General features: G+C 47.3%; 1 protein-coding gene across 3 annotated transcripts; it reads right to left on the bottom strand.

Annotated features, from left to right (window-relative positions):
• Positions 1-350: 350 nt before the first annotated feature.
• On the bottom strand, positions 351-17,624 carry NRSN2 (neurensin 2). 3 transcript variants are annotated; one of them, XM_087959134.1, is made up of 3 exons: positions 17,299-17,624; positions 6,595-6,791; positions 351-822 (listed from the first exon to the last, which is right to left on the bottom strand). In XM_087959134.1, the coding sequence occupies exons 1-3, from the start codon at positions 17,342-17,344 to the stop codon at positions 427-429; spliced, it is 639 nt and encodes a 212-aa protein (XP_087815260.1). In that variant the 5' UTR covers positions 17,345-17,624; the 3' UTR covers positions 351-426. The 3 variants fall into 3 exon arrangements, with proteins under 3 accessions (XP_087815260.1, XP_087815262.1, XP_087815261.1); XM_087959136.1 differs by lacking the exon at positions 17,299-17,624 and adding an exon at positions 11,167-12,144; XM_087959135.1 differs by lacking the exon at positions 17,299-17,624 and adding an exon at positions 11,183-12,144.
• Positions 17,625-18,402: the final 778 nt, after the last annotated feature.

Raw genomic sequence — 18,402 nt, 5'->3', positions numbered from 1 at the left:
TGTTGGCTGGGAATTCTGGGAATTGAAGTCCCATCTCCTTAAAGCATGTGGGCTGGGAATTCTGGGAATTGAAGTCCCGTCTCCTTAAAAGCATGTGGGCTGGGGAATTCTGGGAATTGAAGTCCCATCTCCTTAAAAAGCATGTGGGCTGGGGGAATTCTGGGAATTGAAGTCCCATCTCCTTAAAAGCATGTGGGCTGGGGGAATTCTGGGAATTGAAGTCCCATCTCCTTAAAAGCATGTTGGCTGGGGGAATTCTGGGAACTGAAGTCCCATCTCCTTAAAGCATGTTGGCTGGGGGAATTCTGGGAATTGAAGTCCCATCTCCTTAAAGCATGTGAGCTGGGGAATTCTGGGAATTGAAGTCCACACCTCTCTTGAAAGGTGAGACATGCTCGGCCTTAAGAGCTTTTGATGAATCTCAAGTCACACCTCTCTTTTCGGCTGGACGCCCTGTACCCAGGAGACTTGGAAAGGGGCAGGGGGCGCTGAGACGACGGCACCCCACGGATGAGGGGCATTCTCCGGCAAGATGGGAGACAGCTGCTCTTCCTTGCCATCTTCACCTGGGCCGCCAGTCCGGTTCCTTCTGCCAAGCCTGGACGACAACACCGAGGCGACCAGCAGCACCCCAGCAATGGCACACAGCACCATCCCGACAGCTCGGGAGATGCCCAGGGCACCGTTGTACTCTACGGCTCGCTGGTCCAGCACCACAAACTCAGCTTCCCCAATGTCTTCCAACTTGGAGGGCAGGAGGGACCCCGTGGTTAAAGCCGCCAGGCCGATCAGCAACAGCAGAATCCCGACGGAAAGCGTCACCTTGAAACGAGAAGGTAGAATGAGAGACAGCTTGGGCAGCGTCCTGGCCTAGACATCCCCAAGATCACGAAGCCGAACTCCTCGTCCCGATAAAAGCCCTTTTTATTTAGGTTCAAGGGAATTCCTCTCCGGCAAAGTCCCGACAAACAAGTCTTTCCTGAGATTTCACAACTACAGACCTTGATCAGGCTGGGAGAGCTGCCAGGCTGATGTCCTCCAAACGCCACTCTGGAGCAGACAATACTTGGCAAGGAGTCAGGAACAGGTCTTCACCCTAATGAATTGAACTAAGTGCAAACCCCACTCCCCTTTCACTCCTCTTTTATTCCCTATGGGAGGAGCCATTCACTGTCCACCTGTGGCTTTACTCCCAAGTCGGCCCTTGTTCCTCAGCTGTTCCCTTCATCTGGCAGCTCTGTGCATGCGCACATTGGGAACAGGCTCCAGCTGTTCTTCTTCCCCACTGATCTCCGACTCTGAAGGCAGCTGATAACTGTCGGATGGCCCTGGCCCCATCTCTGCCTCTGACAACTCATCAGAGCCTTCCCCAGACTCTAGGACTGGCCCATGTTCCTCCCCAACCTCCTCACTGTCTGAGTCTGCCACCAGTTCCACTGGCCGCTGGTGCCGCCACAACAGGCGGGGTTGGTCTGGATGATCTATGAGGCCCCTTCCAACTCTGTTCATCTGTCTGTCTGTATCCTTGTGCACTAATTCCGAGGAATGCTTTGCAGTGGTCATTGGGAGGTTTTACAGGCAGTCCTCGACCCCAACGGAGCACAACATTTCCGTTGCTAAGCGAAATGGTTACTAAGTGAATCCTGTCCCATTTTGCAACCTTTCTTGCCACCATTATTAAGCAAATCGCTGCAGTTGTTAAAGTGAGCCATGTGGTCATTAAACAAATCTGGCTTCCCCCTTCGCCTTCGCTTGTCTGAAGGTGGCAAATAGGGATCACACGATCCCAAGATACAGCAACGATCATAAATATGTGCCGGTAACCAAAGCATCTTAATTTTGATTGCGTGACCAGGGGGGGATGCTACAACGGTCGTAAGTGTGGGAAACAGTCAAAGTCACTTTTTTCACCGCCGTTGCAGCTTTGAATGGTCTCTAAACAAATGTTTAAAGGATTACCTGTACTAATAGGCTAATTTATCAAACTAGGCCTGAAACTCTGGCTAAGCCCAAAATTAAACAAATCGAGGTTACCACTAACCAAGTTTAGTGTGTTGCATAAAAGCAGCTATTCACTCTTCCACTGTCGCAAAAGTGCTTTTTTCAGGAGGCAACTGGACTTCCTTGGTTTTTCTTTGAAGACATTTCACTTCTCATCCAAGAAGCGTCTTCAACTCTGACTGAATGGTGGGGAAATGGAAGGATTTATATCCCTAGCAGGCAGCTGGTCATTTGTCCAGTTTGCCTCCTGAAAAAAAAGCACATTTGGGACAACCATGATCTGGATGGCTTGGAATCTCCATAGTTTTTTAGCTATACAATTTGGGATTGACCCCTCTTTGAATGATGTGGGAATAGGAATGGATTTCCAGAGGAAAAATTGCAGACTATAGGAACCATTTGCACCACTCAGGTGACCCTGAAGACACATAAACTTCCAAGTGGTCTCAATGACCCTCTAAAAGGATGCAAATGACCAGCTGTCTGCCCTGCCTTTCCATGCACAGTCCTGTTCTCAGATGCCTTCTTACCTTCCTACACTGAAATCAATCTTAAATAACAGATAACAAATAATCGGAGTTGGAAGAGGACCTTGTAGGTCATCTAGTCCAGCCCACCACCCAAGCGAGAGACTCTACACCATTTCTGACTTGTAAATTGTGTTAACAGAGGGAAACAATCAAGATCAAGGGAAGTACTAATAACACTCTATAAAGCCTTAGTAAGACCATACCTAGAGTACTGCATCCAGTTTTGGTCACCACACTATAAAAAAGATGTTGAGCCTCTAGAAAAAGTGCAGAGAAGAGCAACCAGGATGTTTAGGGGACTGGAGGCTAAAACATATGAAGAACAGTTACAGAAACTGAGCTTGGATGGTCCAGTAAAGAGAAGGACCAGGGGAGACAGGATAGCGGTCTTCCAATATTTGAGGGGCTGCCACAGGGAGGAGGAGGGGGTCAAGCTATTCTCCAAGGCACCCGAAGGCCAGACAAGGAATAATGGATGGAAGCTGATCAAGGAGAGATTCAACCTGGAAATAAGGAGAAGCTTTCTGACAGTGAGAACAATTAACCAATGGAACAGAAGTTGCCTTCAGAAGTTGTGGGAGCGCCATCACTTGAGACTTTCAAGAAGAGATTGGACTGCCATTAGTCAGAAATGGTGTAGGGTCTCCCGCTTGGGCGGGGGGTTGGACTAGATGACCTACAAGGTCCCTTCCAACTCTGATTATCTGTTAAATCTGACAAATGGCAGTTCAATCTCTTCTTGAAAGCCTCCAGGGATGAAGCTCCCACAATTTCCAAAGGCAACTTCTGTTCCACTGCTTGATTGTTCTCACTGTCAGAAAGTTTCCCCTTATGTCCAGGTTGAATCTCTCCTTGATCAGTTTCCATCCATTATTCCTTGTCTGACCTTCAAAGGTGCTTTAGAACATGGCTTGACCCCCTTCCTCCTCTCTGGGGCAGCCCCTCAAATATTGGAAGGCTGCTCTCCTGTCTCCCCTGGTCCTTCTCTTCTTCCCTAGACTAGCCAGGCCCAGTTCCTGCAACCGTTCATCGTATATTTTAGCCTCCAGTCCCCTAATCCTCCTGGTTGCTCTTCTCTGCACTTTTTCTAGAGTCTATATAAAAGCATTTCCAGCTGAGGTATTCTGGGAGTTGAAGTCCACTTGCCTTAAAGTGGTCAAGGATGTGAAACACTGACCTTAAGATCCACTCCTTGCCTGCAGATGGCACCAGAGCCACCCCAGAGGCTAACCAAAGTGGGTTCCAGATGTGTCCTGAGCAGAAAGGGGAAGGGGCTGCAAATCAGCTCTTGGGACCCCCAATTGCCTCAAAAGCCCTACCCTGTTTCCCTGAAAATAAGCCCCGACTGGAAAATAAGCCCTAGCATTGATTTTTTTTTAAAGGATGCTCATAATATATTATGTATTATAATTACCCCCAAAATAAGCCCCAGTTAAGATTGTCAGCCAGACGGATGCATTTGGAACCGTATTTCCCTGAAAATAAGTCCTAACCGGAAAAATAAGCCCTAATGCGTCTTTTGGAGCAAAATTTAATATAAGGCAGGGTCTTATTTTCGGGAAAACATGGTATGCAACCTTCCAGCATATGTTTGACGCCAACCCAACATTTATGCCACTGAATCAGATGTTTTCCCACTTAGCTGCTTGACCTAAAGTGGGGGGTGTCTCCCAACGTGGCCACTTTACAGATAACAGATCATCAGAGTTGGAAGGGACCTTGTAGGTCATCTAGTCCAACCCCTTGCCCAAGCGGGAGACCCTACACTATTTCTGACAGAGGGCAGTCCAGTCTCTTTTTGAAAGCCTCCAGGGATGAAGCTCCCACAACTTCCGAGGGCAACTTCTGTTCCATGTGTTGATTGTTCTCACTGTCAAAAAGTTTCTCCTTATTTCCAGGTTGAATCTCTCCTTGTTCAGTTTCCATCCATTATCCCTTGTCTGGCCTTCAGGGGCTTTAGAACATGGCTTGACCCCCATCCTCCTCTCTGGGGCAGCCCCTCAAATATTGGAAGGCTGCTCTCCTGTCTCCCCTGGTCCTTCTCTTCCCTAGACTAGCCAGGCCCAGTTCCTGTAACCGTTCTTCATATGTTTTAGCTTCCAGTCCCCTCATCACCCTGGTTGCTCTTCTCTGCCCTCTTTCTAGAGTCTCAACATCATTCTAGAGCAGTGGTGGCTAACCTTTTTGGGCTCCTGTTCCAAAAATTATGTGCGCGCTTGCACGCTCGCACTCGCGTGCCAGCACCCAGAAGGCAATGCACGCCCTTATACCCCCTATGCATGCGCACATAATCCCCACCCATCCATACCATCCCCTTACCTGCAACTGTACCTCACAGCTGATTTTCGGCGGTTTGAGGCCCTTTTTGGCCTCCCAGAGGCTTGAGGAAGGCTCCTGCAGGCTTTGCAGGGACGAAAACTAGGCGGTTTCGTCACTTCTGGTATTTTTGGAAAAACAGGAAGTGATGAAACGGGCCTAGTTTTCGGCCTGCAAAGCCTGCAGGAGCCTTCCTCGAGCCTCTGGGAGGCCGAAAAAGGCCTCAAACCGGCCGAAAATCAGCTGTGAGGCTCACACATTGCGCAGTGAGGTAAGTTTGCCTGCAGTTCGCGTGCCGGGCACAAATGGCTCTGCGTGTCACCTGTGGCACGCGTGCCATAGCTTTGCCATCACGGTTCTAGAGTCTTTAACCCAAAGGTGCTTTTTTTTTTTTTTTCAAGAGGCAACTGGACTTTCTTGTTGTTTTTCCGTTTTTCTTTTGAAGATGTTTCGCTTCTCATCCAAGAAGCTTCTTCAGCTCTTAATGGGACGGTGGGGAAATGGAAGGATTTATAGTCCTTGCAAGACAGCTGGTCATTTGCATCCTTTTAGAGCAGGGGTGGCAAACTCGAGGCCCACGGGCCGGATCGAGTCAATGGGCTGCTGGCCCGCGGGGCCTGTGCCAGGAAAAACACGGTGCCCCGTTTTGGCTGGTGGTGCGCTGCGGGAGGCTGTCCAGGCCAAAAATGGAGTGTGTGTGTGTGGGGGGGGGTGCAGGTGGCCCTCCCCCATGCCCCATTTTGGCTGGCACGAGGGCTATCAAAACTCAAAACAAAACAAAAAAGACAAATGTTTCCCCTTTTGCATTTGAGCATGCAAGAAGGTGCAGGAGAGGGGAAAGGAAAAGAGGGAAGAGACAAAGAAAAAGGAGGAAAGATGGGAAGGGAGCAAGGAAGGAGAATAAAGAGGGAAGGAAAAGGAAGGAAGGAAAGAAAAGGAAAGGAAAGGAAAGGAAAGGAAAGGAAAGGAAAGGAAGGAAGGAAGGAAGGAAGGAAGGAAGGAAGGAAGGAAGGAAGGAAAGAGGTTATAATCAGAGTGAGTGAGGGTCTCAAGGGAAGTCCTGCCTTAGCACTTGGCCATCAGAGCTATTAGTATTTCCTATTATTATTATTATTATTAACATGCTCTGATGCTAAGGAGTTCTACTCCCCCTCCCCACCTGAAAAAAAGAAATCTCTTCCAAATGCAAAACACAAGCAGAGGAGAGGAGTTTCAGTTTCAGTTTCAGAGCAGCACCAAGCAGCTTTAGTACAGAACAGTTGAGCTAAGCCACGCCCAGGCTCCTTGCTGTCTCCTTCTTGCTCACACAGCAAATACTGTTTCAGTTTCCAAACAGCCCTCAGCTCTCTCATACACTGACAGGACACTAGCCAGATGAATACCGATGGATGCTGGTAGGCAGAGGCAGAATTTCTTCCCTCCCCCCCACTTATTTTCCTCCCCCAAAACTAAGCCTGACCACATAGTTTTGTAGCAAAGCACGGATATTGAACTAGTAAAGTTATATATTTTTTTAAAAACCTAATCTCTTCCATGCTCTATTTATTTATTGACCAGAGCTATCCGAATTTGAATGTTTTGAATTTTTGCTATGTTCTGCTATGCCATTTTGCTTACAGGTAGTCCTTGTGTAATCAATAAAATAATCTCCCCACTTGCAATCTGGACGTGGTGGGAAGGCACTCTGTATGTGCTCAGGGAACGTGCCACAAAGCAGGAGTGCCTGGCTCCTGGTGGAAGGTCTCACCTTCCAGAAGACGGAGGTCCGTCCTCCGCCCTTGGTGGGAGACGTAGCAGCGTCTTCAAAATTGTCCTCCACATGGGTGCCGGTGCAGTCCTCGTAGAACAGGTGCAGGTATGAACGGACGCCGTACCATTTGCCCTGCTCCATGTTGGGACCCCGCTGGCAGCCACACGTGGGCTCTCCGGCCGTGGCCATCAGTCCTGCAGCAAGGAGCAAGGGGTCAGGTCAGACTGGGTTACACAGAATAGAATGAGGAATGGAGAGAAGAGAGAGGAGGGAAGGAGAAGGAGGGGAGAGGGAGAGAGAGAGAGGGAGATGGGGGAGAGAGAGAAGAAGAGAACAGAATAAAGTGGAATGGAATGGAATAAGAGAAGGAATGGAATGGAATGGAATAGAATGGAATGGAATAGAATAGAATAGAATAGAATAGAATAGAATAGAATAGAATAGAATAGAATAGAATAGAATAGAATAGAATAGAATAAGAATAGAAAAGAAAATATAGGATAGGATAGGATAGAATATAGAATAAACAGAACAGAATAGAATAGAATAAAGAATAGAATAGAATTTAAAATATAGGATAGGATAGAATAAAGAATAGAATACAAGAGAAGAGAAGAGAAGAGAAGATACATTCATCAAGAATCATAAGGTATAACATTTAATGATAGTCATAGACTTATATAGTAAATAGAATATAGTCATAGGGTACAAATAACCAATCAAATCATAATAGGAAACACTCAATATAAATCATAAGGATACAAGCGACAAAGTTACAGTCATACAGTCACAAGTGGGAGGGGATGGGTGATAAAGGAGTGATGAGAAGATTAATAGTAATAGGAGTGCAGACTTTGTCAATAGTTGGACAGTGTTGAGGGAATTATTTGTTTAGCAGAGTGATGGCGTTCGGGGAAAAACTGTCCTTGTGTCTAGTTGTTCTGGTGTGCAGGGCTCTATAGCATCGTTTCGAGGGAAGGAGTTGAAACAGTTTATATATCCAGGATGTGAGGGGTCTGTAAATATTTTCACAGCCCTCTTTTTGACTCGTGCAGTATAAAAGTTCCTCCATTGAAGGCAGGTGGGTAGTAATTGTTTTTTCTGCAGTCCTAATTCCTCTCTGGAGTCTGTGTCTGTCCTGTTGGGTTGCAGAACCGAACCAGACAGTTGTAGAGGTGCAGATGACAGACTCCATCATTCCTCTGTAGAACTGGATCAGCATAATTATAGGTAGTCCTCGAGTTATGACCACCATTGAGTCCAAAACTCTGCTGCTAAGCGAGCTGGTTGTTAGTTTTTGCCCCATTATACAACTTCCCTTCCCCCCCCCCAGTTGTTAAGTGAATCTGGCCATTGATTTTTGCCTGTCAGAAGTTCACAAAAGGTGGATCGCATGACGCCAGGACACTGCGACTGTCGTACATGTGAGTCAGTCGTCAGGTATCTGAATGTCAATCAGGTGATTGTGGGGATGCTGCTATGGGTCACAGCTATGAAAAACAGCCGTAAGTCGCTTTTTCAGTGTCGTTGTAACTTTCAAAGGTTCTGGAGATTTTGTGATGAGGCGTGAGCGGTATTTTGCTTTTTATAGAGAGAGAAGATTCAAACTGCAAATGAAAATTATTTGGGGGGGGAAGGTTCCCCAGTCATCCATCAACACTTGAACCCAGGACCATCAGCCTGTAGCACAGGAGCGGGGCTGGGCCCCCCAAAGAGGCAGGAGAGGTCTGACAAATGATGAAGGGTGATGCCACCAGGATCTTCCTTCAAAATTGGGGCTCCCTTGCACCCCTTGGAATCAGAAGCTGGTTGTGGGTACGCAGAAAACGGGCGCTACCTCCCTGTGGGTGGCAAACCCAGGGCATCCCTCCCCTGCCCCCCCCTCCCCGCCAAACCTATCCATGAAGCCAGCCTGCCCAGCTGGCTGGGCCTGGGCTGGCAGCATCCTCTTTTTTTTCCCCGATTGGCCGTTGCCATGGGAACTGCCTCCATACAGATGAGGACGGATGGTGGGAAAGTCAGCCATCCTTGCCTCGGCTGGAAAGAAGCCAAGACGGGTTGCAATAGTAGGCGGAGGGAGGGAGGGAAGGAGGGAGGGAGGGAGGGAGGGAGGGAGGGAGGGAGGGAGGAAGGAAGGAAGGAAGGAAGGAAGGAAGGAAGGAAGGAAGGAAGGAAGGTCTATGCAATTGTAATAATTTTCTTGGTTTGACAAGGCAGAAAATCCTGTCCCTCCCTCCCTTCCTTTCTTTCTTCCTCCTCCCTCTTTCTTTCCTCCCTCCCTTTCCCTCCCTTCCTCCTTTCCCCTTCCTTCCTTCTTTCCTTCCTCCCTTCTTTCTTTCCTCCTCCTTTCCTTTCCATTCTTCCCTCCCCTCCGCTTCTCCTCCCTCTTTCCTCCCTCCCTTCCATTCTTCTTTCCTTCCTCCCTTCTTTCTTCCTCCTCCCTTTCCCTTTCCTTCTTCCTCCCTCTCCCTCCCCTCCTTCTTCTTCCTCCCTTCTTTCTTCCTCCTCCCTTTCCCTCTCTCCCTTTCTCCCTCCCTCCCTTCCTTCTTCCTCCCTTCCTCCCTCCCTCCCCTTCCTTCTTTCCTTCCTCCTCCCCTTTCTTTTCCTTTCCTTTCTTCCTCCCTCCTCCCTTCCTTCTCCTTCCTCCCTTTCTTCCTCCCTCCCTTCCCTTCTCCTCGCTTCTTCCTCCCTCCCTCCCTCCTTTCCTCCTTCCCTTCATCCCTTCTTTGCTCCCTCGCTCCCTTTGTTCCTTCCTTCCTTCCTCCCTTTCTTTCTTTCTTTCTTACTTTCCTTTTTCTTTTTTCTTTCTCTCTTTCTTTGTAACTTTGAATGGTCACTAAATGAATTACTGTAAGACGAGGATTACCTGTACTCGCTCAAGGAACTGGGTTTCACAAAATTCTGCAACCAGGGTCCCCTAGACGCTTAATCAAAGTTAAAACGATGCAGGCTGACTCGGCTGCTCACGTGATATTTGCACAGCATCCCGAAGGGCTTGGCAGTGGTCCCCTTTCCCTGCTCGGGACCCGGTTCCCTCAAGCCCAACTTAGAGTGACAGCAGCCAGGAAAAGAAAGAAACCTCAAGGCCATTTTGGAATCAAACCAGGTGTGGGGCATCATCCCCTTTCCTCCAGACCTCCACAAATGCCCTCTTCACACATTCCTCCTGCCTTATGAATGGGTCGATGGATGGACAGGTGAGTGGATAGATAGGTAGACAGATGAGATAGGGATGATAGAGGTAGGTAGGTAGGTAGGTAGATAGAGCTAGATAGATAGTTAGAGATAGATAGAGATAGATAGATAGATAGATAGATAGATAGATAGATAGATAGATAGATAGATAGATGATAGATAGATAGATAGATAGAGATAGATAGATAGATAGATAGATAGATAGATAGATAGATAGATAGATAGATAGAAGAGGATAGATAGATAGATAGATAGATAGATAGATAGATAGATAGATAAATGAATGGATGGATAGATAGATAGATAGATAGATAGATAGATAGATAGATAGATAGATAGATAGATAGATAGATAGATAGATAGATAGATAGATAGATAGATAGATAGATAGATAGATAGATAGATAGATAGATAGATAGATAGAATAGATAAATGGATAGATAGATAGGCTGGGATAGATAGATAGATAGATAGATGAATGATAGTGATAGATATAGATAGATAGATAGATGATGATAGATAGATAGATAGATAGATAGATAGATAGATAGATAGATAGATAGATAGATAGAGATGGCGATAGATGATAGAAAGAATAGTGACAGAATATTAGAGATATGTCATATAAATTATAGGGGGAAAGAGTATAAAGGGAGGGTATTAGAGAGAGAATAGACAAACGATTAGATAGATGGTAGGTAGGTAGGTAAGTAGATAGATAGATAGATAGATAGATAGATAGATAGATAGATAGATAGATAGGATGGATGGACAAATGGACAGAGACAGATAGATGGCAGATACTGTAGATGGATGTACAGATGGATAGATAGACAGACAGAGAGTGGGGAAGGTACGTAGGTAAACAGATGGGCCAGTCAATAGATGAGATAGATAGATGATAGATGAGAGAGAGAGAGAGAGAGAGAGAGAGAGAGAGATGAGCTAGCTAACTAGAGATAGATGATTGATAGAGGAAAAAAATGATAGATAAAAGGTGGGTGGGTGGAGAGGTAAGTAGGTAGACAGATCAACATATAGGTACGATACATAGAATCTGGACCCAGGAGGCAAATTCTCTTCTTTCCCCACTCCTGGTTGTGTCTCTTTAAACAGATGTTGCCCAAAACGAGCAGCTGCATTTTCTTAACAGGGTAAACCTGGTGGGTTTGTTTGTCTCTGCCCTCACCTGGAGTCATTCAGGAGCTGGGATCCAAACGCTGCCTCTGAATCACCCCTGCACTTTTCCTGTTTTTTTTTCTTTCTCCCGTGGCTCCCTCCCCCGTGGTCACCCTGGATGTCCGAGCTGAGAGCCAGCCACCTCTGGCTGAAAGCTCACGCCCACACCACACACACCACACACCACACACACACTTTACATGCTGCTCACCTGTGTTGGGGTGCCACCCAAGTCTTCTTCAGTGCCTCCTTGTTGGGACATATCCTTCGCCCCACTTCTGCTGGCAACCCTAGTGGTCCTCAGCAGCAGGCAGAGAATAGCAATCCAGGATGTCCTTCTGCAGCCAGGTGAGCCAGGTGAGGAACCAGAGGGCTGGAACTGGTCATCCGTATGACGGAGGTGGACAACCACCCACCGGCTGCAAGAATCGCTGTCCAGAACCCAACAGTGGGAGGGGGGCGCCTTGCAAACCCACCAAGGATGGAGCTTGAGTTACCATCAGGAACCAACCACTGAGTATCTGTTTCCCCGTCTGCTTGCTGCAGTTTTTTTTAGGGGGGGGGGAGGGGGAGCTGCCTCCCCCCTCGCATGCCTGAGTCATGGTGCTGGGCTCCGCACCTCTGCCAGGCACCAAGGAATCAGTGTTCAGCAGGCAACAAGGCAGAAAGCTCCTTCTCCGGGCGGTTTGTGGGTCCTGCACAAATCTGGTTAGTTGCTTGCCTTGTGGGCACCCTCTTGTCTCGGTTTTGGGCTGGAATCTCTCCTTTTCCTCCCCATAAGCTGCCTGCACATGGATGCCAGCGTCTTCATCTTGCTTTGGGAAGAGGCGGCCTCTTGCAACAGCGCTTCCCCCTTCCTTTACACGGAGCTTCTTAACGCACAGAGCGGAGCTCCCCGGTCGTTGACGTAACTTTTCTGTTTTTAATGCTCCGATTGCTCGCAGGCTCTTTTTGTTTTATTTCTTTGTTTTATTTGTCGCCGACCGGTTTTGTGAACAACTCAAGGAGGCGAGCGTATCCAGCACACCTTCCTCTTCCTCTTTTCCTCATGACAGCAACCCTGTGAGGTTGGGCTGAGCGGAGAGAGAAGGGACTGGCTCAAAGTCACCCAGCCGACTTTCCTGCCTAAGTCGAGAATAGAACTCACCGTCTCCTGGTGATTGGCCCAAAGACACCCAGTTGCCTTTGCCTGCCTAAGGCAGGACTAGAACTCACCGTCTCCTGGTGATTGGACACATGCCTAAGGCGGAAGAACTCCCGTCTCCATGCCAAAGTCACCTTTCATGCCTAAGGCGGGACTAGAACTCACTGACTCCTGCTGATTGGTCCAAAGTCACCCAGCTGGCTTTCATGCCTAAGGCGGGACTAGAACTCACCGTCTCCTGGTGATTGACCCGAAGTCACCCAGCTGCCTTTCATGCCTAAGGTGGGACTAGAACTCAGTGTCTCCTGGTGATTGGCCCAAAGTCTCCCAGCTGGTTTCATGGTAAGGCGGAACTAGAACTCCATTGTCTCCTGGTGATTGGCCCAAAGTCACCCAGCAGCTTTCATGCCTGAGGCGGACTAGAACTCACCTGTCTCCTGGTGATTGGCCCAAAGTCACCCACTGCCTTTCATGCCTAAGGCGGACTAGAACTCCCCTCCTGGTGATTGGCCCAAAGTCACCCAGCGCTTCATGCCTCATCCAACTTTCCAAAGTGTTTCATGCCTAAGGCAGGAAGACTCAGACTCCTGGTGATTGGCCAAAGTCACCCATTCATGCCTAAGGCGGGACTAGAACCACCGACTAGTGATTGGCCCAAAGTCACCCAGCGCTTCAGCTTTCATGTCCTTCATGCCTAAAGGACTAGAACTCACCGACTGGTGGTTGGCCCAAAGTCACCCAGCTGTCTTTCATGCCTAAGGCGGACCATCATCTTCTGGTGATTGGCCCAGTCACCCAGCCGACTTTCATGCTTAAGGCTAGGACTAGATTCCTGGTGATTGGTAGGTAGGTAGGTAGGTAGGACTAGGTAGATAGATGTTAGAGAGAGAGATAGGATGCATGGATGGACAAATGGACAGAGACAGATAGATAAATGATAGATACTGTGGAGGGATGGATGTACAGATGGATAGATAGACAGAGAGTTGGGAAGGTACATAGGTAAACACCGCTCCTGGTGGGATTGGTCAAAGTCATCCAGCTGCCTTTCATAGACTAGAGATAGATAGATAGATAGATAGATAGATAGATAGATAGATACTTTCCTGATAGATAGACTAGATGATAGATAGATAAGGCAGACTAGAACTCACCATGTTCTAGAGATAGATAGAGCCGCTTTAGATAGATAGATAGATAGTAGGTAGGATAGATAGATAGGAGGTAGATAGGTAGGTAGGTGTTAGAGAGAGAGATAGGATGCATGGATGGACAAATGGACAGAGGCAGATAGATAAATGATAGATACTGTGGAGGGATGGATGTACAGATGGATAGATACACAGAGAGTTGGGAAGGTACATAGGTAAACAGGTGGGTCAGTCAATAGATGAGATAGAGAGAAGAGAGAGAGAGAGAGAGAGATGAGCTAGCTAACTAGAGATAGATGATTGATAGAGAAAAATGATAGATGATAGGTAGGTGGGTGGATAGGTAAGTAGGTAGACAGATCAACATATTGTTACGATATATAGAATCTAGACCTAGGAGACGAATTCTCTTCTTTCCCCACTCCTCTCTTTAAACTTCTGGTGACTGGCCCGATCACCCGGCCGGCTTTCATGTCTAAAGCAGGACTAGAACTCACCACCTGCCAGCTTTCTAGCCTGGTGGCTTAACTACGAAACTAACCTGGCTCTGATCCTGCCACTTGCTGAAACACAGCTTCCTTTCCTGACTCTTTCGGTGTCACGAAGCACCCAAGATGGTTTGTGCTCCGAAAGCCTTCTTAACCCACGGAGAGGGATCTAACCTTGGGCAGAGATACCAAAGTCACCGTTGATTTGTTTTTCCTTCCGTTCTTTTAGATTGCAAAACCATGAATTGTTTGAACCATCATTCCAGTGAGACCGGAAGGGGATTGATACGGGAAGTCAAACCTCCACTTTTCTCTGTATGAGGTCCTGGCTGGCTCTTCTATTCGGTTTGCGCCCCACACCCACAGAACCGGTAGTAAAAAAAAATTTGAATCCCACTACTGGTCCGTACCAAAATGTCCCATTCTGCCGGTTCTGTGGGTGTGGCATAGCTTGGTGGGTGTGACTTTCCTTTGGCCTAGAATGTAGTGTGAATGCAACCGTTCTTAACCCAGATTTCGGGTGAAGCACCCAGCAGAACTGGGTGTGGTTTGTCTCTCATTCTCAGAGGATAATCCTGGCTTGCCTCCAGAAGTTGTGGGGGAATACAATACTTTTAAAAAGCAACTGGGCAGCCATTTTGTCTGAAACGCTCTAGGTTTTTTTTTGCTTGAGCACCGGGGAGTGGGCTAGAGGGCCTCTAAGGTCCCCCTCCAACTCTGTTATTCTTGGAAAATGCTGGAATTTGACGTTTGCAACCCAAGCTCACCATCTGAAGAAGATAGATAGATAGATAGATAGATAGATAGATAGGGATAGATAGATAGATAGATAGATAGATAGATAGATAGATAGATAGATAGATAGATGATAGATAGATAGATAGATAGATAGATAGATATAGATAGATAGATAGATAGATAGATAGATAGATAGATAGATAGATAGATAGATAGATAGATAGATAGATAGATAGATAGATAGATAGATAGATAGATAGATAGATAGATAGATAGATAGATAGATAATAGATAGATAGATAGATAGATAGATAGATAGATAGATAATAGATAGATAGATAGATAGATAGATAGATAGATAGATAGATAGATAGATGATAGATAGATAGATAGATAGATAGATAGATAGATAGACAGACAGACAGACAGACAGACAGACAGACAGACAGACACAGTAGCACTATTGCAAACTCTCTGGCTTGACCAGTGTCTGATTTGGGTCATCCTGTAGGATCAGCCAATCCAGACAGCCAGGAAACAGCGGGGATGAAGACCCCCTGCTTGGTTGCTAAGAGAGGAAGGGCACCAGGTGATGCACTGTTGCTGAGAGGAGCATCCCGCTGGGTGGGATTTGGGGGTGGGGGGCGTGCAAGGAAGACGCTGGCTCCCTGTTGCCAGGATACTGCTGTTGTCGGGAGAAAGGAAAAGGCGGGGCTTGTTGCTATGGCGCTTTGGGGTGACCGTTCTAGCAACCGAGAATGGTGCCCCGATCACTCCATGGTACCCTTGCCAATTTTTTTTCAGGGCTGCTTGTCAGGCTTCGACAGCTTGAAGATGGGTGGACTTCAACTCCCAGAATTCCCCAGCCAGCCTAGCTGGCTGGGGAATTCTGGGAGTTGAAGTCCACCCATCTTCAAGCAGCCAAGGTTGTGAAACGCTACTCTGCAAGCATGTGATTGGTCCAGGGTTCATCACCAAGCAACCATTGCCATGGGATTCCAGGCACAGTTTCCATGGCAATGGACCAGTCATTCTTCTGAAGGCTGGATGCTTAATTTCCCTGATGCCTTTACCAGGCAGGATGAAAATGGGTGTGGGGGTGTGGAGGGGGGCACTAGGGGGAGACATCCATGAAATTTCATTGTATGTATACTGTGTATATACGTACCATGACAATAAAGAATTCGATTCAATTCAATTGAAGGGGAAATCTTTTCATCCAGCTTGGGGCCCACCCAAGACCCAAACACAGTCTCTTGAGTGTTTAATGCATGCCCGGAATTAAAACCGAGATTGAAAAAGGAAGATTCTGGGACCAAGCCAAGATTGAAAGAGGAAGATTGGGGAAAGGATCTAGTGCATTTCACTAGATCTTCAGTCATGGCTTGGATGGTAGTTGGTGGGATTGGTCCATAGGGTGGCTGTTTGTCCGAGCCACGGAGAATTTTTGTGGTCCTGAAGATCAGAGGCGAGAAGAATTGCAATCACTCAAGAGGTGTGGTTCATGTCCTGGATGAACACAGCATTCTGGCTTTGCACAATACCACAGGCCAGTGTTTCTCAGCCTTGACCACTTGAAGAGATGGTGGATTTCAACTCCTCAGTCAGCATGGGTTAAGGAGGGTGGACTTCAACTCCCAGAATTCCTCAGCCAGCATGCTTTAAGGATGGACTTCAATTCCCATAATTCCCCAGCTAGCTGGCTTTAAGGAGAATGGACTTCAACTCCCAGAATTACTGAGCCAGCATGCTTTAAGGGTGGACTTCAACTCCCAGAATTCCCCAGCCAGCATGCTTTAAAATGGGTGGACTTCAACTCCCAGAATTCCCCAGCTAGCAGGCTTTAAGATGGGTGGATTTCAACTCCCAGAATTACTCGGCCAGCAGTCTTTGAGGAGGATGGACTTCAACTCCCAGAATTCCCTAGCTAGCAGGCTTTAAGATGGGTGGACTTCAACTCCCAGAATTCCCCAGCTAGCAGGCTTTAAAATGGGCGGACTTCAACTCCCATAATTCCCCAGCCAACATGCTTTTAGGAGAGTGGATTTCAACTCCCAGAATTCCCCAGCTAGCAGTGCTTAAAGATGGGTGAATTTAAACTCCCAGAATTCCCCAGCTAGCAGGCTTTAAGATGGGTGGACTTCAACTCCCAGAATTCCCCAGCCAACATGCTTTTAGGAGAGTGGACTTCAACTCCCAGAATTCCCCAGCTAGCAGGCTTTAAGATGGGTGGACTTCAACTCCCATAATTCCTCAGCCAACGTGCTTTTAGGAGAGTGGACTTCAACTCCCAGAATTCCAATGTTGATTGTGAAATTCTGGGAGTTGAAGTCCACCCACATTCAAATGGCCAAGGTTGCCAAACACTGCCACAAATTTGCCAAGTAGGTTACCTGGTGTATTCACACAATAGATAATTTGAGTCCCCGCTTAGGTAAGAAAGCTGACTGGGTGACTTGGGGCCGATCACTAGGAGATTGTGAGTTCTAATCCCACCTTAGGCACGAAAGCCAGCTGGGTGACTTTGAACCAGTCCCTTTCTCTCATCCCGACCCACCTCACGGGGTTAAACCAGGGTTTCTTCATTCTTGGCAACTTTTTAAGAATTAAAATTGGGGCCCCGTGGTCTTCGTCATCTTCATAAACGATCAAGGGTTGCTGTTGTGGGGAAAATAGGAGGAGGAAGGCCTATTAGGTATGTTTACTGCCTTGATTTATGATAAAGGCAGGAGGGGGGGAAAAATCTAAAATAATAAAAAATAATTTTTCAAAGGCAGGATGCTCCCATCTCCCCAGATTCCCCTACCTGCTTCCTTGTTGGCGCCACCAGAGCTTGGATGCCAGCATGCCATTGGGCGATACCCGGACCCCTGTTGCCTCGGAGACAGCCTCCTCTCAGGGATGCAGGTGACGTTATTGGGATGCTGCTGGCTCAGGCATTTCCGAAGATGCTTTCAGAAACCAGAGGGGGGTTGAAACAGGCTGGCTTGGGGGATATTTCTTTCTCTTCCCCACTCCATCCTTTTAAGGGTTTTGGTAGCCAATGAAAACACAACCCGTCCACTCGGAAGGATGGATCTTTTCGTTTTAATTCGCGACCTGTATCTTGTGTTTGGATCTCTCTCGATCTCTGAGGCCCGAGAGCCGCAGCGCAGGCAGCCCATCCTCCTAAAGCTAGACATCCTGCGTTGCTAAGTATAGCTTTAAGCATTTTTTAAGACCTAAAAATAGTTGCGTTCGATCCGTTGAAAGAAGCGTCAGGAATCCATTACGGGGTTTCTTAGGAATCGCTTCCTTTTTAAAGCATCCTTTGTTTTTATTCTTGTTTTTCCTCGGTTCAATTTGCTATTTGGTGGAAACAACCTCGGCTGATCCTTTGGCATGTCCGGGCTTGCTTAAGGCAACCAGTGTAATTCCTGAAAAAAGAGGTGCCATTCTAAAAAAATACACAGTTAAAATGGACAACTGGAAAGAGGAGACTTTGGAATGAAAAGAAAGACTTGGGGTGACGAGATAGCAGTCTTCCAATATCTGAGGTGTTGCCCGAAAGAAGAAGGGGGTCAAATTATTCTCCAAAGCACCTGAAGGCAGGACGAGAAGCAATGGGACAATTAACCAGTGGAACTGCTCGCCACCACAAGTTGTGGTTCTTCATCCCTGGAGGTTTTTAAAAAGAAATTGGGCAGCCATTTGTCTGAAATGATATAAGGCAAGGGTCTTCAAACTTGGCAGCTTTAAGACTTGTGGACTTCGACTCCCAGAATCCCTGAGCTAAACATGACTGGAGGAGGAATTCTGGGAGCTGAAGTCCACAAGTCTTAAAGCTGCCAAGTTTGAAGAGCCCTGATATAAGGTTTCCTGTTTGAGAAGGGGGTTGGACTAGAAGACCTCCACAGTTCCTTCCAATTCT

The sequence above is a fragment of the Notechis scutatus genome, chromosome 3 (genome assembly GCF_049901735.1).
Source record: "Notechis scutatus isolate UNSWTSFEM ecotype Mainland chromosome 3, rNotScu1.2, whole genome shotgun sequence".
Lineage (NCBI taxonomy): Eukaryota > Metazoa > Chordata > Lepidosauria > Squamata > Elapidae > Notechis > Notechis scutatus.
Note: the sequence above shows the minus strand (reverse complement) of the source record. Positions and strands in the feature narration are given on the sequence as shown.